Genomic DNA, 23,568 nt, shown 5'->3' on the forward strand with positions numbered 1-23,568 from the left:
CATATCCGATTATTACCATACATTATTACTGACACTTCGCACAGGCCTGCTCCGATGCTGACACATATCCGATTATTACCATACATTATTACTGACACTCTGCACAGGCCTGCTCCGATGCTGACACATATCCGATTATTACCATACATTATTACTGACACTCCGCACAGGCCTGTTCTGATGCTGACACATATCCGATTATTACCATACATTATTACTGACACTTCGCACAGGCCTGCTCCGACGCTGACACATATCCGATTATTACCATACATTCTTACTGACACTCCACACAGGCCTGCTCCGATGCTGACACATATCCGATTATTACCATACATTATTACTGACACTCTGCACAGGCCTGCTCCGATGCTGACACATATCCGATTATTACCATACATTATTACTGACACTCCGCACAGGCCTGTTCTGATGCTGACACATATCCGATTATTACCATACATTGTTACTGAAACTCCGCACAGGCCTGCTCCGATGCTGACACATATCCGATTATTACCATACGTTCTTACTGACACTACGCACAGGTCTGCTCTGATGCTGACACATATCCGATTATTACCATACATTATTACTGACACTTCGCACAGGCCTGCTCCGACGCTGACACATATCCGATTATTACCATACATTCTTACTGACACTCCGCACAGGCCTGTTCCGATGCTGACACATATCCGATTATTACCATACGTTCTTACTGACACTCCGCACAGGTCTGCTCTGATGCTGACACATATCCGATTCATACTTGCCTACTTTTGAAAACCAGTTTCAGGGAGATTCCTATAGCATACCTCCCAACTTTACCGACGCAGGCACCCCCTGTGTGTACATTATACAAAGCCCCCCATATTACATTATACACAGCCACCCCCCCCCCCCACACACACACACATTGCACAATTTGCAGTTACTCCCCCATATGATATTATATACAATTCCCTGATACTATAGTACATTATATACGTCAGGGTTGCCGACTTTCAGAAAATCCTCTCCGGGAGAAGCCCGGAGAGGAATCTTTCATTACGATTTTTGGGGGCGGGGCTTAACCGTGACATCATTAAGCCCCGCCCCCATTCCGGGAAATAGACTAAATAACTGATATCCGTGGAGGGGGCGGGACTAAAACGTCACGATTGTGCCGTTTTAGCTCCGCCCCCTCCCCTGAGACCCGCGGGGGCCGGGAGGAAGGACCCGATTTTCGGGAGACTCCCGCAAATTCCGGGAGGGTCGGCAACCCTGATATACATTCACCCCATAATACATTATAAACAGCGCCTCCCTATATTACATTATAACCCACACACACACACACACACACACACACACAGTGCACAATGTGCACACAGTTTCTCTCCCATATATATTTCAGCCCACACTCCCCAGTACACACAGCACTCACCTAGCTGTGTTGATCCTTGTAGGGGAGTGCAGGGACCCTGTGTGTGGTGGGAGCAGGCAGTGTGGTGAGGGGGAAGCATTGGGCAGCCGGTGACATGAGGAGCAGGCAGAGGAACCAGCATGAGCAGGGCTGAGGCACGGAGTGTGGTGGGCGGAGCCAACTCCGGAAGCCCTGGCTGCAGCTTATGCTGATACTCCTGCAGTGCTCCTCCCGACTTCCTGGCAGCAGCAGCTCGGCCACTCATATCCCCGCGGTGGCCGGCAGTGATGTTGCCGCACAACCCCCGCCCCCTGGAATTTATTGAGAGACCCAAAAAACGGGAGGTGCAGGTATGTTTCCGGGGCAGCCGGAGGGTAATGCAAATAGCGGGAGCCTCCCGCTAAATGTGGGAGGGTAGGCATGCATGATCCGATTATTACCATACGTTCTTACTGACACTCCGCACAGGCCTGCTCCGATGCTGACATATATCCGATTATTACCATACGTTCTTACTGACACTAATCTCTGCACAGGCCTGCTCTGATTCTGGCACATATATGATTATTACCATACAGTACGTTCTTACTGACACTCCGCACAGGCCTGCTCCGATGCTGACATATATCCGATTATTACCATACGTTCTTACTGACACTAATCTCTGCACAGGCCTGCTCTGATTCTGGCACATATATGATTATTCCCATACAGTACGTTCTTACTGACACTCCGCACAGGCCTGCTCCGACGTGGACACATATCCGATTATTAGCATACACACACATTGGGGATTATTCTGATTCACTCGGAAAGGCACAATCACTTTCTAATGGACAAAACCATATGCACTGCAGGTGGGGCAGATGCAACATGTGCAGAGAGAGTTAGATTTGGGTGTTTTATTGTTTCTGTGCAGGGTAAATACTGGCTGCTTTATTTTTACACTGCAATATAGATATCAGTTTGAAGTACACCCCGCAACCAAATCTAACTCTCTCTGCACATGTTACATCTGCCCCACCTGCAGTGCACATGGTTTTGTCCATGAGAGATTGATTGTGCCTTTCCGAGTGAATCAGAATAACCCCCATTGCGTGATCCCATATATTAATGTGTGCCGGTATGTTTCTGATCTCAGATAATCCTGTAGATCACAGCTCTGCCTTTCAGAATTATGGGGATTAGAGGGTTTAATTACCTGTTAATAGAGAAGAGTGAACTGGACCCAGGTGACGTCCCACAGCCTCACACAATCCTTACTGGGAAGTTAAGCTGACACCAAGGGGGTGATTCAGGTACATTCGCACAAATTCAGTCCGGGTATTGCACTCACCGAGGCGTCCGAACAGAGCCGGTTAGGCTGGGGGCTGTTGCATGAGGATGGCCAGCGTTCCCTGTGTGGGCCTACAAAAACAGTGGGTGCGCCCAGAAAAACGCCGGGTGCCCCCATCAGAATGATGGTTCGCATGTATGCCCACATATGAATGGAATGTGCAAGCGCATCCTCTCCAGCAGCGCAGGGGTCTCTGTTTGTTCGCGAGAGTCTACTGCGCATGTGCGGTCTCTGGGGACATGGCTCCCACAGCCTGTTCCTGGGGACATCTCTAATGCGCATGCACAAATCACAGGGACAATGGCAGAGGCTCCATGCTCTGGCTGATTTGTCTGCAGTGCCGGCGACTTCTCTACTGCCCACACGCAAATCACCAGGAGACTGCACACCGTGCTGCTGCTTACCCACTGTCAGGCCATTGTCAGACTGGGGACTCGAAGACAGCGGAGGTGCAACTATATGGTTGGTGGTTGGGGGCGGGATCACAATGACACAAATCACCTCAAATCTAGTAAAGTCACTGTGTCCATTCACCTCAGCCTGGAGGTAGGCACAATATACCCTCTGTTGTGGAGGAGAATGCAGGGGCACGTTCTAGCCTGCAGATAAGGGTAAGAAAATATGCAGTGGGGAGCCGAGCATGCTCAAAGAGATGCAGGGCGGAGATTATGCCTCTGGCAACAGCTGCTCCAAGTCCTAGTGCCCACCAGCTGTAACCTCTACAGGTAAGTAGAGGCAACACAGAGCGCCACTCTGAAACCAGGAACCAGACAAGGGACAATGGGCCAGGTCTATTAACCCTTGACAAGAGATAAAATGGAGAGAGATAAATGACAAGCCAATCAGCCCCTAACTACCATTCCTCAATCACAGCCTGTAACTTGGTAGTTAGGAGCTGATTGGCTGGTCCATCATCTCTCCTTATCACTCTCCACTTTATCGTTTGATAAGGCTTAATACATGATCAAGCCCATTGTTTGCTTTACAGCATTGTGGGGGCCCAGGGCAACTCTATAACCCCCCTGTGCGCACCCCCCCCCCTCCCAATAGTTTGACCCTGCACACCACCAGCAGCGCATCTGATAGGTGCAAATCAATGTATCTCTTAATTCCCACCAGCACTTTAAAGGAAATGAAAGACTCTGCAGCCAAACCTTGAATCTCAATTAAATGTCATCAATAATACAGTGACTGTATAGAGTATAAATAGATGATTACAATGTACAGGCACAGATGCAATTATTGCAATGTTTAACTAATTGTATTATCTAAAGTAATTGTTGTTCTATAAAAAAAATAAGTTTACTCTATCAAAGTCTATGTCCCGCCTACTGACCCTTAATAAATAACCCAAAATACTATTCCGAGTCTCTGAGACATGCGGCGATAAGCGATGTTATTCCTGGTGGCGTTCTTTTGTATACAGTACATAGGATGAACCCTCACTTGTGTGCAATGTCACCCCCAGAGAGATAATGGGTTCCTGTCTGCAAATACAACATCCTTTTAGATTTTTTTCTTTATAATGCAGGATGACGAAGCTTCAGAACCACGGAACATTTTCTTATTGCACCTGAAAGACTTGTCATTATCTAAGCAATTTCTCCCAGCTTCTCAATGTTAGTGCAAAAATGTGAAAATCTCTATAGAAAAGGCTGCAAAAGGTGAACTTTGTTGGCTATAGGGATTATATTACCATAGCACAACATGCAGCTAATTGGACCCCCAGGGGGGGGGGGGGGGGTATTCAATTAGCCCTAAAAGCCATCAGTATCAGGGATTTTTATTCATCTGCCTGGAGGCAGATGAAACAAAATACCTGCTAAGTGCCAGAAAACGCGGTGTAGCCCATTTTCTTCTCATGCATAAATATGAACGGGCTCAGTTGACTTCACCCTTCATAAAACTCTTTCCTGCCATCCATCGACAGCAATGAGCAGTGTGCCAGATTACCAAATAGGCCAAGGCTGGGGCTGTTATAATGTGGTTCATGGCACCATGGGCAGGAACAAGTAGGAACAGGGGCAGGGGAACAGGGGCAGGACTAATGAGTAACAGGGGCAGACACAGAACAGGGCCGGATTAAGCCTTCGGGGGGCCTGGGTCACTTTAGACAGGGGGGCCCCCTTGCACGTTTCATTACTGGCCACAAACTGCACGGGAGAATATTACACTGTCAAAACAGAGTAAGGGCAATATAAACTTGGTCAATGGTATATACATATCACATGAAAAGCCTGTGTTTGTTCCTCTGTACCTTACTATGTAGAACTGTAGGAGACCTCACAGACACAGCGCTGCCTCAGATTAAAACCCCTCCCATGATGAGGCTGCTGCTGCTGCTGTCTTCCATGGGCCTGAGAAGCATGTATTGAGCTAATCAGAGCTCAGCACAAACCTCTCAGCCTCTGCCCTCTTGTGCAAAGTCTCATGGGTGAACTCCCAGTAATGCACTGCACACTTGTGCAGTCAGTGTTCCTTGGCTCCCAATGCTCAGCACCATTAATCATTGTCACATTGACAGATAGGTGAAGCTTCACCACTACCCCACTGCCATGCACAAAACCTTTAGCTAAAAAAAAAAACAACACAGGGGGCCCAGGGCTACTGATCCCCTGTAAACCCCCCCCCCCCCCCCACACACACACACACCTTAATCCGGCCATGGAACAGAGGTAGGGACAGCGGTGAGTGGGGCAGGAATAATAAGGAACAGGGGCAAAACAATGAGGAACAAGGGCAGGAACAATGATGAACAGGGGCAGGAACAATGAGGAACCATGAGGAATAGGGGCAGGAACAATGAAGAATGGTCAGGAACAATGCAGAACAGGGGCAGGGACAATGACAAGTAGGGGCAGGAACAATGAGGAACAGGAGCAAGAACAATGAGGAACTGGGGCAGGAACAATGAGGAACAGGGGCAGGAACAATGAGGAACAGGGGCAAGAACAATGAGGAACAGGGGCAGCAACAATGAGGAACAGGGGCAGGAACAATGAGAAAAAGGGGCAGGAACAATGAGGAACTGGAGCAGGAACAATGAGGAACTGGGGCAAGAACAATGAGGAACTGGGACAGGAACAATGAGGAACTGGGGCAGGAACAATGAGGAACAGGGGCAAGAACAATGAGGAACAGGGGCAGGAACAATGCAGATCAGGGGCAGAGAAAATGACAAGTGAGGCAGGAACAATGAAGAATAGGAGCAAGAACAGCGAAGAACAGGGGCAGGAGCAATAATAACCAGGGGCAGGAACAATGAAAAACTGGGGCAATTTGAGCAATTAGGAACAGAGATAGAAACAGTGAAGAACAGGGGCAGTGAGACCACCTTCTGCCTTCCAGTTCCTGTGATGCAACTTCCTAATTATCTTTCATTTTGTACCAATGAAATGTCACATTTGAGATTCACCACCACCCAGCCACCACCACCACCCAGCCGCCACCACCACCCAGCCGCCACCACCACCCAGCCGCCACCACCACACTGGTTCAGCTCTACCTGCAGTAGAGTCTCCATGAAATGTGGAAGTTTGTAAACAAATTAGATTCAGGTGAAATCTCGCCACACCTTCGCTCATCTCCATGTATGACTCACGTGAGAAATGTAAACCAGAGCTGTGTTTTCCAGCACGTGCGAGACATACGACCGAGGTGTCAGAACATTCCAGTGAGTCGGGAGCAATAACACATTGGGAATATAGAACATTAGAAACCTCTGATTCATCTCCCCTATTAGAAGTGCTGCTGGTTCTAATCGTTGGAAAGAATACTATACTTAGTGAGATTAGCCGCTGAAGCGACAATCAGCCTACAGCTGACTTAATAACCTTCTGCACCAACCTGTAATTTACTTTTCAAGAGATTACTGACTGTCGGAACCAAGCGAAAGTCAGTTTTAGAGGTGTTTATAATCCAAAGAGTGCAAGTCATGTCCTTGTATTCCAATCTGGAGCATTGTCAGGGGATCTATGACTGAATATGGGGTTTAGGAGAAAGAAAGCTCTTTCCCAATATACATTTATTTATTGTATACCTATCTCAGTCAGCTAGAGGACCCATGATGAGGATTGTGACCCCAGTTCTAGGGTTGGCATCAAAGTTTTAACCTTCCATTGCCTTCCATCAATGGTGCCATTGGTACTTAGCATCGATGGCAGAAATCCATCAACCGGTCATAAATGGTAGGAAGCTCACATGGTGGGCCAATCAGGGAAGTGGGTGGGGAGGAAAACAGCAGTGAGGCGGGGCTAAATGATGTGACCCCCTGCACCGGGGGAAACTAAAACAACATTGCTGCCTCTTTGGCCTCAATGTTGGAGCATTGGTTAGACGGTACTTGTTTCCTAGCACGGCGCCCAGATTTTCTACGTACGGCAACGTAGTGAAATCGCATTGCATGCCGCTAAATGTGACATTCGATGCATTCGATGCGATGCGATTTCACTCTCTCTCGTTCCCGCTCTCTGTTAGACTTCAGCTATCATTATCAAAACCATCCCTTCCCCAAAGTTTTTAGAGGACAATATTTTGTTAGATTTTATGAGCCAATGAAAATGATGTTTGGTCTTTTAAGGTGCATACACACTGTCCAATTTTTTTGACCAATCTCATTGAAAGACATTGATGACCAATTTCCCTTGAACCCGGATGAAAGATGTTGATGAAAGATGAACGATATAGGCATTTTTTTAAAGATATCCAAATTGAGCTGCATGCACAGTTGACAAACAACCTTGATGAACAACTGGTGGGTATGAGCATCATCATTCGTCGTTCGCATACACACTGAAAGATATTTTGACCAATATCGTTCAGAAGGGCCAAAATGAATGAAATTGGTCAAAAAAATTTAACAGTGTGTATGCACCTTAAGATAGACATCTGAGCAGATATTATGGAAGGAGACCTTAGACACCACAGTTAAAGCCAAGTATAGTCACCGCAGGAATCTAGAACCATAATACCCCTGAAGAAGACTTGATTGGATACTCTGCGGCTCCCTGAGTGCATGGTGGAAGAGGGCGGACCTAGGAATCTCTGGGCTGCTTTCTATGACATGGACTATAGGCCCCATTGCTGATAAACCAACACAAATAATAAATGGCTGACCATTGAAAGCTGACTATTGATATTTTGTCAGATTTTAAAGTAGGAAGATTTTTAAGTAGGGAGAAAAACAGTTACATAGCTTAAAATCTGGACTTAGCCTGGACTTAAACTGGACAGAAACTGATCTTATGTGCTCACTCGACTTCCACTATCACATCGCTGTCGCTCTCCCTCTATCCTCACTCACCTCTATGCTGATAATACTGTAATCTACCTCTCCTCTCCTGATCTCTCTCTCCATCCTCAGTCATTTCTGCAACTGTCTCTCTGCTGTCTACTCTTGGATGACCCAGCGCATTTATAGACTTAAAATATCAAAGACTAAGCTGACCTCTTCCCACCCTCCTGCATAAAACCTGACCATCTCTCATCCTAACCTACTGTTTATGCCCACTTCTTCCCCTTCTGTGTCACCCCAGTCTGTCTAACCCTCCCCTTTAGAATGTAAGCTCTCACGAGCAGGGCCCTCTCTCCTCATGTGCCTTTCTTAGAATATATAAACCTCTGCCACCCTGATGATTGCTTCAGTGTCCTGTCCCCTGATGCAACTATCCATATTAACCATGTACTTGTCCTAAACTGTCTTGTACTGTAATTCGTTATGTGTTTTTGCTCATAACTATGCTCTGTAAAGCGCTGCGGAATATGTGTGCACTATATAAGAAATTGTTAATAAATAAATAAATAATAAATAAATGCCATCAGTAACCCATAGTAAAGTATTAGGGAAGCTATAATAATAATCCACCTAATGTTATCTGCTCCTGCTGGGTCTTTGCGATGATACATAGAGAGAGTGCATTTTTATCCCACCACACGGAACGCCAAACAGGATACTACGCCCTTGGCTGGCCAACACTCAGCTTCCTGCCCACACAGACTGTGGCGGCAGATAAGACCCATCTACTCTGCCCATACACACTTACACATAAGGGTTAGTTTTTTTGTCGGGTGCCAATTAACCTACCAGTATATTTTTGTGTTCTATCAGGAAACCCACCTAAGCATGAGGAGAACATGCAAACTCCACACAGCTAGGACCACGGTGGCAATTGAACCCATGCCCTTAGTGCTGTAAGTCAATAATGCTATCCAATTTACTATACGTATTCGCTATGGTATTGTCATAATCTAATAACAAGACAGAAGTCCTGAAAGTGGGTTCTGTATTGTATAATGGAAAACAGCGAATGTAGTCCCACTGCACAAAAGTGGAAGCAAGGAAGAGGTAAGCAACTATCGACCAGTGAGCCTTACATCAGTAGTAGGGAAATTGATGGAAACACTCTAAAAACAAAGAGTTGTAGAATATCTCAAAACCAGCAATTTACAGGATCCAAAACAGCATGGGTTTACTGGGGGAAGATCATGTCAAACAAATCTTATTGACTTTTTTGACTGGGTGACTAAAGTAATAGATCAAGGTGGGGCTGTAGATGTAGCTTATCTAGACTTTAGTAAAGCTTTTGACACTGTCCCACATCGCAGACTGTTAAATAAACTTGAAAGCTTGGGATTGGATTCTAAGATAGTTGAATGGATAAGAGCGTGGTTGCAGGACAGAAAACAGAGAGTTGTAGTAAACGGAGTACAGTCAAAGGAGGGAAAGGTTACAAGTGGAGTACCCCAGGGATCTGTACTTGGACCGGTGCTTTTTAATATCTTTATTGGTGATATTGCAAATGGAATTGAGGGTAAAATGTGCCTTTTTGCAGATGACACAAAGGTATGCAACAGGGTAGACACACCAGGAGGGGTAAAACAAATGATTGAGGATCTAGGCAGATTAGAGAAATGGTCAAGAGAATGGCAACTACAGTTTAATGCCAAAAAATGCAAAATCATGCACTTGGGTCTCAGAAATCCAAAGACTCAATATAGTATAAATGCACTATAATGGAAACTACTGAGGAAGAGAGGGATCTAGGTGTCACTATTTCAGGGGACTTAAAAGCAGGTAGGCAATGTAACAAAGCAAAGAAGAAGGCAAGTCAGATGCTTGGTTGCATAGGGGGAGGTATCAGCAGTAGAAAGAAAGAAGTAATAATGCCACTGTATAGGTCATTGGTACGACCTCACCTAGAGTATTGTGTTCAGTTCTGGAGGCCATATCTCCAGAAGGATATAAATACATTAGAGACTGTACAAAGAAGAGCAACTAAAATGGTGCATGGCCTACATCACAAAACATACCAGGAAAGACTAAAAGATCTTAATATGTATACTTTAGAGCAGAGAAGGGAAAGGGGGGACATGATAGAAACTTTCAAATATATCAAGGGCTTTAACAAGGTACAGGTGGGAGACATTCTTCACAGGAAGAGGAGCAGCAGAACACGAGAACATGCACTGAAACTAGAGGGAGGAAGATTCAGGGGAAATGCGAGAAAGAATTTTTTCACAGAAAGAGTAGTAGATAAGTGGAATAGCCTCCCAACAGAGGTGGTAGACGCAAATACAGTAGTACAATTTAAACATGCTTGGGATAAGCATATTGATATCCTTACAAAAAAATAAGGATCAAATATGGTTTGAGGTAACATGTTTAAAAAAAGGGGCAGACTAGATGGGCCAAGTGGTTCTTATATGCCGTCAAATTCTATGTTTCTATGTTTCTATTATTACGCAATGCAAGGGAACAGGTTACATGGAAGAATGCAGATACAGTATGCACAGAGTAGACAGACAACATGATAAGGGGGGGGGGGGTGATTCAGTATACTTATATCTTATATACATAGACGGTAAGAACAAACAACAGTATATCATTACCATATTTTTGCAGACCCACTGCGCAATATAATAACCATCAAGAAATCATCAGAAGTTCTTGCAGTGGAATCAGACTATTATCACACTGAGGGGCAGATGTATCAAGTTTCAAAAAGTGATAACGTGGGGAGTTTTAAATAACCAGCCAATCAGCTCCTACCGGTCCTTTTTCAAACCCAGCCTGTAACATGACAGGCAGGAGCTGATTGGCTGGCTGTTTATCACTCTCCATTTTATCACTTTTTGAAGCTTGATACATCTGGTGCTTAGGGAGGAGCCACCAAATATAACTCTTACAATTGGATCCTGGACCTGATTCTACTCTGATCGGACAGGGACGAATTTGAACCCGATGTTGGAAGGGGCAGGTGCTCGGCGGGCACCTTCGAGTGTACACAGCCTAGCAAACTACTCCACATGTGAAGTCCCACAACAATGGATGACAATGAGAACACAACTCAGAGTCTTCTGCTACTGGAGGTGAAACGTTGCATTTCACCTCCAGTTATTTCCATAAGTGCAGTGCTTGGTGACGCAGCCAGTGGTCTTTGTGCCTCTGCAGCGAGAGGAGAGGAGTGAAGGAATTGATCCGGAAATAAAGGAATGCACTGACACAGCACTGACACAGCAAGATGTAGCTAGAACCCGCCCGGTGCGCAGGCTGAGATTGCAGGGTCGTTTCTCATTTCGCGAGCATGCTAACGATGAGGAGATCAGGAATGTCGGTGTAGGAGCCTGCAATCGCTTTACTGAGATTCACATTTCTGTCTGTCCTGCTTACAGTTGGGGGCAGGGACAGGCTAATAAGATTGTGATACTTACATAAAGGTGATGTAGGTTAGAACATGAAAGTAAACAGTGATTGGTTCCTGGGGGATACATTAACTGTATTCACAGTGACGCATTTTAGTTAATACATCACAATGACTGCAGAACGCTTTCAATGATATAATGATGCCGCATGAGAAGAAGCGTACCATTACATTATTGGGAGCTTAGCAAACGTCCTTGTAACATCTTAATTACCTTTCTTTCTCCACCAGGGTCCCTCGGGAATAGAAAACGAGAGATCCTTGAATTCGATATTGACCGCCGGCCTCCGGGGTAAGGAGGAGAAGCGCTGGGCCTCTGTTAGGCTGTTGTCCACTTTTTTCAAATGTCCGTTAAGCAGAGGCGTGTCCTGGTTGCCGGCGCAGTTGGAGACCACTTCATCCAGACATACGCACACGGATTTGGGGTCTGACATCGCGGCTGAGGAAATACTGGAACTCTGACGATAAAAAGATGTAAAATAAGAGATGTTGATTGCGAAACAGTAAAGGATACAGTAATATGTGGTGTATTTACTAAGCAAAGCTATATCAGACGCAGATTTTAAAGTGTTATGCTAATTACAGCGGTATCCGGTCGACGGATCTACAATGTCCATGTTATGGGTAACCCCGCTTAGTTGTGCCCATCTAGTTAGACACCTGAAGATAGTGGACCGCGTCTATATCAACAGTAATGGAAGTTAGATGCCAGCGTTAGAGAGACGGCGGCCTGGTTGACGAGCACATGGTCAACATGAATTTTGATCCCCGGAGAACGGATCTCAAAAGGTGGCAGGTACGATGTAAAGGGGGTTATAGTTAGGCACTAAGAAGGGAGGGTTGGGGTCAGAGCCTGTCCTAGCTAATTTGATGCTCCAGGCAAGATATTGGTTAGTGCCCCCAAGCAGTGTCGCTAGTTCCGCCCCTTACCCATTGCTCCTTATTCACATTACACCACACCTTTTTTTTCCTTATTCACACTGCACCACACAGTAATACCCTTTATACAAAGGCCCAGGGATGGTGGCCATTTTTGTTACTGCCCACTGCTGCCTCCACTGTATCTGCGCCGCGCATGGGTGCTTGCGCTGCTGGCACAGTTGTATGGTAAGAAATCTCCAGGTTTTTTTTAAAGCGGCAATCATGTACACTGCAAAATCAATCTGGTTTTGCAGTGTAAATGATTGCCACTTTAAAAAAAACTGGACATTTCTTACCAAATCTCTTACTTTTTTGAATCTCTCATCCTATTACATTTCCCCACTGTGCTTAAAATGTGTCGGTCTTCTGACCACCGCCATGCCAAGCGCCAGGATCTCAATACCATCTCAATATAACACAGTGGGGGAAACTTACTAAGATGGGATGTTGCTACGGGCAACCAACCATATTCTGCTTATTTATTTAGCACCCTCTAGAAGATAATAGATATTAGCTGATTGGTTGCCAATAGCAACATCCCAACTGATATAAAACTTAGTAAATTCCCCCCAGTGAGTTTGGAAAAAAAACCTCCTCTCATTAAATTTTAAGAATGTTAAAACCCCACTTTGCTTACTAATGGGGTACATTTACCCAAATATCTTACGTTTTATCCCCACGTACATCAGATAATTCTTACAGCGCATACAAAAGCTATTTCCTACCACATTTATCTTTATCTCCATAACCAGAAGCTCAGTGGTTACAATCAGTGCGACCTGACTCCGACCAACTCTACAAACAAGTTCAAATCTTTCTTGTTCAGTTCCCGGTGATCAAATATCTCCACAACGGCGCACACACAAAACGCAACGGATCATATTATCGCCCTGAGGAATAAGCAGCACTGATGCCAGCAAATCTGGACTCGAATCCAAGCCTCGATCGCTATAAAAGGTTTATATTCCTTGGGCTATTGAAATACAGCATTGGTGAAGGCGGCCAAGTCACGAAAGAAAGGGCTAACTGTCCTTGTACTGTTTATAGAGGCTACTTATCATAACAAAACCCACAGAAAATCCTCCTTGAGCGTAGCAGAATACAGGGGGGGATGGGGCTCGCTGATTAATATACAGTATCACAGAAGAGTTGCTTAAAGAGCTTCTATCACTGAGACACTTCGAAATCGGCTACGCTGTCTAGAATATTGGTTGAGCCCGCAAATAGGCTGTCTTCCAGGGCAGTTTGATATTCAAATAGGGGAGACACACCCACTTTCACCAACTGCCGTGCCAAACAGACTCACCGCTCCCCTATTTGAATTTTGAACTGTGCTGCAGTCCCCCCCCCCCCTCTGGATCCGCCACTGGGTATATATTTACAGTATATAAGGGCCGATTCAAATCTGATCTCTCGGGTCTGAATTCGGCCCAGTCCCCAATGGTCAGGTTTTGTGTATGTGCGAATATACCAATGTTTTATGGGTGAGTCCATCCTGCGAACGCAGGCGTGTTGATGATGCCTGCTGGGGCATCACAAGAAGTCAGGGCCTGTCCCGAATTCGGCCATCTCCAGCCAAGATAACACACACACACATATACACACACACACCTGCCGCAGTCCATTCCAGTTTGGGCTCCTGTGAGGTCGCATCGCCCAGCTGCTAGGACAACTCGGCTTTGTTATACCGTCACCCAATAAAAACCCATTAGATAGTTGCTGGCAAATCAGACACAAGTGACAGCTGCCAAATTTCCATCTGATCAGATGACTACAAATTACGAACCCTCGTCCTAACTTCAATTCATTCTCCGCTCCTACACAGCAGCATTGTGCGCAGGGGGCTGGCTGGTGCTATGGAATCAGTGCACAGAGGTCGGGTGCAGAGTCACAGCCATATACACCAGGGTGGGCTACAATGGGAAGACGGATGCTGGGGACGTAGATAAGAGATGCGCTGTGAATGCAGGGAGATAGGTCTACTTCTGTACCGGATATATAACAGATCATGTTGGAAGGACGGGTGCTCTGTTTGCCGACTCACTTACAATGGGTTAGGGCTTATTGGGTAGAAAAGCTGTTCTTTGTATTGTGGACAAAGCTATACTGTATGTACATAACCTTTTTACCTGCCAGCTGAAGGTACAGATTAAGGGTGAGGCAGAGATGAATATACAGGCGAACCTGCATCCATTTGTATACCCATCAACGTGACCCATTCCATTAGGTACAAAATGCTATGTACCAGGATTTTCTTGCCAGTGGCAGTTGCAGAAGATTGGCTGCAGCACAGTCCGAAATTCAAAAAGGGGAGCAACACTCACTGCCATTGAGTCCCGATCGCTGATGTCTGGGAGTGGTTGGGTGGCAGTTGGTGTGTCTCCTCTATTGGAAATTTGAACCACCACCTCTGCAACTGCCACTGAAAAGGAAGCCTAGGATCAGAACTTCTTGTACCTAATGCAATGGGTCCAGAGGCGGAACTACCATTGGTGCAGCAGGTGCATTGCATCGGGGCCCCTGAGGACTAAAGGGCCCACTTTTGTGTAGCATATTGTGAACTTGGGTTGGAGTGGAGGACGGGGGCCCAAATTCTGTTTTTGCACCTGGGCTTAACACTCACAAGTTCCGCCACTGAATGGGTCATGTTGGAAGGTATCTGCATGAATTCTTGCTGTACTAGAAATATGTGTATGACCTTAAAGCGTGACATTGACGTCTGGCGATGTGGGATGGGGGAGTGACGTTCTTGTGTTCTTGCAAAGTTAAAGAACAGCCTGTTCACACAAAGGTAGACCTGGATGCTGGCCAGACATCATGATGTCAAATGAGGACCAATTGGCAACTGGGAGCTCCTGGGCCACAGTTTCACTTCATATTAGCAGGTCGTTAGCCTAGAGCAGGGATGGGATGCCTTTGAAGGACAGAACTATACATCCCAGCATGCTCTGCGACAGTTTCGCTATTCTGCCAGGCTAAAACTGTTGCAGAGCATGCTGGGATGCGTAGTTCAACAACAGCTGGCGGACCAAAGGTTCCGATTCTCCCAGTCATAGAGAATCGCAACTGCATCTGTGTACAAACAGGAACTAAGGGGGTGATTCTAATTCATTTGTACGGGGACTAATTCAATCTTTGGGGCTCTACTGTAAGTCCGTTCTGCAATGGATTCATCTTGTTCTCATATTATTAAACATAAACACTTTGCAGCTAGGAATAGATTGTGTACGATGACAGCGTTCTTTTGGAAAAAAATTTGCTTGATCAGATGGAACGGCCAAATTCACTAAATATTCTATTATGATGATGGTGTCACTCAAACGCCCGATCACCGTAACATCAGGGTTTTAATATCGCATAATGGAGCTATTTTAATGCTATTTTGGCTTCAGGATGGCGAATTAAAAGGCCGTCATTCCATAGGAGGCAGCCGTCATTCCGCGTCAGGTGACATGTTTACGAGAGTAGGGGTGTAGGCGGGCATATTTGGAAAAGGATGAGCGCGTGCACTATGGGGATCACCGTAACATCGGGGTCTTAATATCGCATAATGGAGCTGCTTTAATGCTATTTTGGCTTCAGGATGGCGAATTAAAAGGCCGTCTTTCCATAGGAGGCAGCCGTCATTCCGCGTCATTCTGCATGTAACATATGTGTAATGGACTTAGCAAGATGTGTACCAAAAATATAGTTGATATGTTGAATAATTTTAGAAATATTCATATAAATGACATTGTCTCCCATTATACTGAATTGGCATTCCTTATCAGCAGACCAGACTGTCATTCCACTGTCATTCCACTGTCATTCCTTTTAGTATGTCCCCTCCCTGGACTGGGGATGATCTGCCAAGCAACAAGGTGTCCCTGTCAATGATTCTAACAATGTTGGCACCTTCGCTTGTATCTGACTGATCGCTGTGACCGGGGGTAGTCCCGGAGAAGATGCTCCTCTTGCGTTGCGCCGCTCGGTCACAAATGCGATGAAGTAGCAGACGGATCAGTGTAACGAGAACAATTTCATCCCCTCAACGAGACGGCATTTGTGCTGATTCTAATTGCTGTTAGCTTCATTTTAGCCGAGTTCACAAAATTAATCTACCCAAACTGGCGACTGAATCAGGGGATTTGCGGGATAAATTCGGCATGAATTGAGAAAAAAGGATTTCGCTCAAGTCTATTAAGAATCCAATCACATAAACAACAGTGGGGGAGATGTGTCAAACCCAAGATTTGGTTAATCTCCCCTTTAGTCATGTAAAGGAATGGAAAACCCCTGAACCGTACATACAAAACACCAAACAGGGTATGGGTAAAAACCGGACCAGGACAAGACCCCCGGACTCTGCATTTTGGAGCTTGCAGCGTCCGGTGGGGGGGGGCTGACTGTGACACCTGTCACCAGGGAGAGGAGGAGGAGGATAATAAAGCCTCCCTGTATGGTGTGGGCATGTAGCAAAAACAGGGGTGCCGGACGGGGTCATTTACCCGATGTCGGGATCCCGACTGTTAAAACACCGACAGACAGGTTCCCGACGGCATACCTCCCAACAGTCCCGATTTTAGCGGGACAGTCCCGATTGTCAGGGCCTGTCCCGCTGTCTCACCCGCGGGCGGCAGTGTCCCTATCAGGATACCATAAAGTGGCTAATAAGGACTCCATCCCACATTTGGATCAGTGCAGGTCAAAATATCCATTATTGGTGACTATAACCATTGGGTCCAATAATCATTCATTTATTGTTTTTAAATTATGTGTTTTTATATATATATAGTTTTCATAATAAATAATTTTCAATGATTTAATTGACAACATCAGCGCTGCTTTTTTTGCTATTTTAGTTATCCATAGGAAGGCCGCGCTCTACCTTAAACACACATTCTCAGGGGAGTTGTACATTTACTCCTGTGCACAGGCCGAGACTTAGGCTCAGGTTCAGGACAACCGTTTGGTAGCGGTACCCTTAGTCGCATGTTATCGGGCCCGACGCATACTTGTGTCATCAGGATAAGTGTTGATTGCTTGACATGTTAGAGATGATGATGTTGTTGGTTCACCCTGTGCTAGTTGTACACTAAGTATTGTCAGATGTTTGCCCATATTCTGAGTTAGGTTCCAGCATTTTAGCAAGGGCATCGCTGGTCTATAAATGCTGCTATGTTGAAGTGTTTACTATTGGTTTCTGTGTATTGTACCACTGATTGTAATCGCAGTAAACTGTTCGCCAGAAGCCGTGATATTCCCATTGTAGGAGAACCTACACCTGTTCAATTACACCCGCCTCTCCAGATTTATCTCCATGAATTGCCTTTCCAATCCCCCTGGACAAAAGAACCGGACTGTGCATTTCACAATCACAGTCAGGCACCGGAGCGCCCCAGACGAGGTGTGATGGGGGCACACGATGCCCACCGGCTACAAGGTGTGATGGGGGCTCCCCGGTGAATCTCAGCCAGTGTTTTCAAACCCAGAAGCGCTTCCCGCACCGCCGCCCGGCGGATGATGATGGACGGCAGCGGGCAGCACTTCACTCTGGCTGGGGCGGTACAGCGGGCGGCTCCCTCTCTCCTGGCCAGACGGCGGCACCTGACGGGGCTCTGTAAGTTGCTGTTCACCGCTGCTCACTCCATCAGGGGGGGGGGGCTGGGGGACCTGGCTGCCCGAACTGCCACCCTCCAGTGGCTGGCGCCCTAGGCAAATGCCTAATGCTGCCTAGTGGTGACGCCGGCCCTGATCACAGTGTTGCCAAGCAGATGGTGGATGCTTTTAAAGCCAAGACTGTTAATCCAGTTACCATACCAATTGTGCAGCAGCGCACCATCACTGGAGACCAGTACACCAAACACTGCCTGCCGCAAGCGCATTAAGCCATCTCCATGCGCCATCCAAGAATTTGCACGCGTGGTGCCCCTTTGTTTGTAAATAGCAGCAAACGCTTCTGAAAAAAGTGTGTCCTGAGAGCCACGTCCTGCTGTCCATTCTGTCATCAGCGGTAATTATACTGCGCCATAATGTCACATAAACACACATTGACCTTATCAAACCCTGCATGTATGGTGGGCACCTGTGCGGTCAGCTACCCCCCTGTATTCCAGGAAAAGATTACTCAGCCAGAACAGTTCGGACTATCTATAGGTGAGAGCTGTAATGTTCTTGCATCACCCCACAGGGACTGTAACTATAACAACAATCATCACCAAATGTCAGGAAGTGACAGTAGACAAACATATGATGTTGTAGGATGACTACATCTACTGTTCCTCCTTACTACATTCCTGACATTACTGGCTGCCCAATCCTGTACCGCTGGCTAGGGCAGCAACTAGGCAGATATATATATATATATATATATATATATATATATATATAAATGCTTTTGTCGCTGGCGGTTCTTCCCCTGGATGAGAAGTAATATAATATTCATTTGCACACACTTAGCTCCTCTGGAACCAGGAGAAATTTGTTTCAAGCACTTAAAAGCACTAAACTGTCTGATGCCAGCTCCCGGTTTGGCATGAAATGTACTGTTCCCTCTGCCAAATAAAAAAAAATCCATGGGCGCTTATACCCAACAAAACAAATGAACTGCTTGGAGGTCTGCATAGGCAATTTGTGATCTGTGCGGAGAATTCTCAGTAACCACCCGGTGCTCACTGTTTGGGAATACGAGGTAACGCAGCGAGGGGGATCTTTATATAGAAACACCAGCAAAACTGGCCCGCCGTATGCTTGGATGGCATAGGGTGGTGGTGGCTGTTGATATGTATGGGAGGGTGGGAATGAATCATATGCCACAAATGACATAATGCCACCAGAGAGGAAGGTACAGTATAATGTGGGCAGAGTCTAAACATAAAGGTTTAATGGGTATCACCAATCTAGCGGATAGCTTCTGCAGCCGGTGCAATTCGCAGGCTCCAGTGTGATGCGCACCAGACCGTGCAACAGACCTGCTGTCGCATGAAAAGTGCCCGAATTGCATGTAAAACACCCTAGTGTATGGGGAACGTAAGACTTTTCTAGATATATGTATTGTCACCTTATTTTGTTTAGGAGACAATGAAATCTATCTAGTTGCAGAGATTGTTTTAATTATTTTTCAGTTTGTATTGCCTTGTACTGTATTTGCATGTCCGTTCCATGGCCCTTATTCAGATCTGATCGCAGTACAAATTTGTTCTCAAAATGGGCAAAACCATGTGCACTGCAGGTGGGGCAGATTTAACAGGTGCAGAGAGAGTTCGATTTGTGTGAGTTATTTTGTTTCTGTGCAAGGTAAATACTGCCTGCATTATTTTTACACTGCAATTTAGATTTCATTTTGCAACACACCCCTCCCAAAATGTAACTCTCTCTGCACATGTTACATCTGCCCCACCTGCAGTGCACATGGTTTTGCCCATTTTGAGAACAAATTTGTACTGCGATCAGATCTGAATTAGGGCCATGTGTCATTTTCGCTTATCTTCTCTCCCCTGTTTTGTAGGACTTTCTTTCTTTTCTCTTTCTGAGCCGTTGTACAAATGGAATGAAACTCTATTTTTAAATGATTGTACTTGTAGGGTGTTAATGATATTATAGCGATTGGGCTTCGTACATTCTTGTATACGGCACAATGCTTGTGTTATTCATTAATGTCTCTTGCTTTCTTATACCTTGATGAATAGATATTAACAGGCAGATTCAATCAAGCTGGAGGTCCTGTTGTATCACATGCAATGGGGTAAATTTACTATTGAATATGGGATATCTCCCATAGCAACAATCAGAATCTACTTCTTATTTAGTAAGCACCTTCCAGAACAGGAATGGGGAAACTTTAGCTTTCCAGCTGTTAATGAACTACACATCCCAGCATGCCCTGCTACAATTTTGCTATTTGGCCATGCTAAAACTATTGCAGGGCATGCTGGGATGTGTAGTTCACATCACAGCTGGAGGGTCAAAGGTTCCCTATCCCTAGAAGAGAATACATAGAATCTGATGGGTTGCTATGGGAAACATCCAATCTTCAATAGAACTCACATGTTAGTAAACTGGCCCCAATGTGTCTCTGTGGGATGTTTATGTCAGTAAGCACTGCTAGCTTTTCCTTGCTCCTACAAAAACAAGCGTTGCAGTAAGTACCATAATTGCTGCAATGTGCCCCAATATGCATCACATCCCCTGACCACGGGGCCAAAAACCAAGGAACGCTTCTTTTACATTCCCCTATCACAAAGAATTATTATAAGCCAAAATTAAATGAACAACAAAATGATACAAACATAATGGCCCATAGGACATGTAATGGCTCTTTAACGCTACAACCAATCAGTAACTAGGCTTTAACTGTCTAGTGCAATGAACTATAAAAGCTTGTGCTTGATTGGTTTCTAGTGACTCATTGCAAATTGCGCACCCGCTTTGAGTGCCAACGTCTCTGTGAGCGATGTGCAAAATATCCGCTAAAAATCCCAGCGTCGCTCACGTGTCATATAAATTCAAACGCAAAATATTTCCTAAGTAAGGCAAACATCACTTGTCATTACGATAAATAGAAATGTTTGCTCGGCAATTTTTTAAACTTATTTTGACAAATTCACTCGTCACTCAAAGGGTTAATGCAATGTTAGTAAATACTGTAAACCCAGCTCACCACAAACACAAGATTATTGCTGCAATCACCCTGGCGCTGTGCAAGATTTGCACAGAAATAAGATATTAATAAACAAGAGCTTATGTTTCAATGCTCTTGTATTTTGGCACTTTTATAATCCCTTAATTCCCCTGCAAAACTATATATATATATATATATATATATATATATATATATATATATATATATATATATATATATATATATATATTTGCAGTAAAACACATTTCCATGTTATTCTCTGACCTCTGGTTCTGTCCTAGACTGTCCCCCCTGTAAAAGCTATTACAGCCGACTGTATATATAATGCGCTTGGACTGCTGTATATCTTCCATCCAGGACGATAACAAGCGTATAGGATGCATTGAGCTGCCACTGCGCATGCTCAGAGGATCCTATAATCCTGAGCTCACCGAGGTAACTATCGGTCAACTGGTAAACTCCTGCTCTATAAAAAAAAAAAAAGCAGGTGCACCCTGCCCAAAAGCGTTCCGGGAGGGGGGCACAGCAAGGCACCAATGCAGCTAGAAGCACCCCTGAAAACATATCGCATTACACAATAATGATTTTAATCTGAACCCTTCCATAAATAACCACTAACCCAGAAGTAACCACCCCTTATCAGGAAAAAAAAAAAAAAAGTATTGCATTTATACCCGCTGGAGGTTCTTTAACCCTTTCCAGACAAGCTTGCTTGTCCCGTGATGCATCACACTAAAAATGCAATGTTGCAGGGGTATAATTAGCATTGCACGCAAATTGCAGCAGGCGTAAAACATTTCCGGCCCTGGAGGAGTTAATGACGGTCACGTTGGACGACTTCACCTCCTTTAATTACAGCCCGAGCAATTAATTCGCAGCAAGCATCTGATTCATTCCCTACATATTTCCAGCGGTGCATGGCCAGGCCATTCAGCTAATCCCTTATAGCAAGATTGTTTTCCTGCAGATCAGCCACAGGGCACAGACCCCAAGCCTCTATTATTACAATGATAGATGGGCATTCAATGAGGCTAGAGATTTATAGCTAGGTAGGCAAAAAGTGGCTCTGCAGCAGTTGGGGGCACTACAAGTCCCAGCATGCCCACCTGGGACTTGTAGTTCCACAGCAGCCACAGGCTGACAATTTAGACCCAACATCTATTTAGCACAAATCTCCTTTTCCCTGGTCACTTGGAATTGATGCAGTCCAGTCCATACAGTCTATAGAGAGTAGGCAATGGGGTGCTACTGGCATTATGCTACCCAGCACCAGATGCCACAGACTGCTGTGGGCATGACTGTAACTCAACAGGGAACGCTTAAAGGCACCAGGATTGTGCATTAAGAAGACTGCTATTGCTCTTAAGTGCGTTGACCTTGAGTGCTGCTTAGTACATAGCTGTTATATCTGCTGCAGTGGGTGAAAGTGACGATCAATAGGTAAAAGTGGTAATGACATGCAAGTATAAAGAGCTGTCTGTAGTGCACTCACCAGAGTAGTGCCCACACTGAAGGCTGCAGTCAGGCAGGCCATCCCCGGGCCTGGGCTGTGATGGCTGGGAGCTGTCTATTACTGGTGGTGCTGAAACTCCTCGCGTCCCTCTGCTACCTGCTCACTCTCTGCTCTGCCTCCAGCGCTGCACACAGCTACAGCCCAGCCAGCTGCCACTCACCGCATCCCCGCCTGCTGATTGGCTGGGAACCAGGGGCTGGGCGGGGCCTTGCTGGGTGCAGATAAACGTGCTCTTGTTTTGCTCAGCAGCTGCCTGCCCCCAGCCTGTGTCATTATCACCCCCACTGAGTGCACTCAGCTTGCTGGCACTACACAGGCAGGGATCGCTGTCAGGGTTGCAATCATGCATTTGGAAATAGCTGTCACACGGTGCAAAATCCAGGTCTTCATCTGTCTGTGCAGGAATGTCACAGTGGCATGGGAGAGGAGCAGGAATAGCTATCATTAACTTGTATTTATTTAGCTCAGCGCTGGGTAGACATAGAAAGCACCAATACAATACACAGTAACATTGTAATAGAGCATCAGTACAACACACAGTATCATTGTATCAGAGCGTCAATACAACACACAGTAACATTTTATCAGAGCGTCAATACAACACACAGTAACATTGTATCAGAGTCAATACAATCACAGTAACATTGTATCAGTCAATACAACACACAGTAACATTGTATCAGCATCAATACAACACACAGTGATATTGTATCAGAGCATCAATACAACACACAGTGACATTGTATCAATCAATAAAACACACAGTAACTTTGTATCAGAGCATCAGTACAACACACAGTAACATTGTATCAGAGCATAAATACAACACACAGTAACATTGCATCAGAGCATCAATACAACACACAGTAACTTTGAATCAGAGCATCAGTACAACACACAGTAACATTGTATCAGAGCATCAATACAACACACAGCAACAATGTATCAGTATCAATACAACACACACGGTAACATTGTATCAGAGTATCCATACAACACACCCACACACACACACACAGTAACATTGGCCCTTATTCAGATCTGGGCGGTACGGCCCGCGTGCGGCCGTAC

At 45.4% G+C, this 23,568-nt stretch overlaps 1 protein-coding gene across 1 annotated transcript in view; it reads right to left on the reverse strand.

Annotated features, from left to right (window-relative positions):
- The window catches only part of ABCG1 (ATP binding cassette subfamily G member 1), a 71,501-nt gene extending 48,871 nt beyond the window's left edge, over window positions 1-22,630 (reverse strand). The window contains exons 1-2 of the mRNA XM_083171645.1: window positions 22,477-22,630; window positions 11,658-11,901 (exon numbers count right to left, since the gene is read on the reverse strand). Of these exons, the coding sequence (XP_083027771.1) occupies window positions 11,658-11,901; window positions 22,477-22,518 (286 nt within the window). The 5' untranslated portion in view covers window positions 22,519-22,630. The remainder of the gene's footprint in view (window positions 1-11,657; window positions 11,902-22,476) is intronic.
- Window positions 22,631-23,568: the final 938 nt, after the last annotated feature.

Source organism: Crinia signifera, chromosome 2, assembly GCF_055691185.1.
Source record: "Crinia signifera chromosome 2, ASM5569118v1, whole genome shotgun sequence".
Lineage (NCBI taxonomy): Eukaryota > Metazoa > Chordata > Amphibia > Anura > Myobatrachidae > Crinia > Crinia signifera.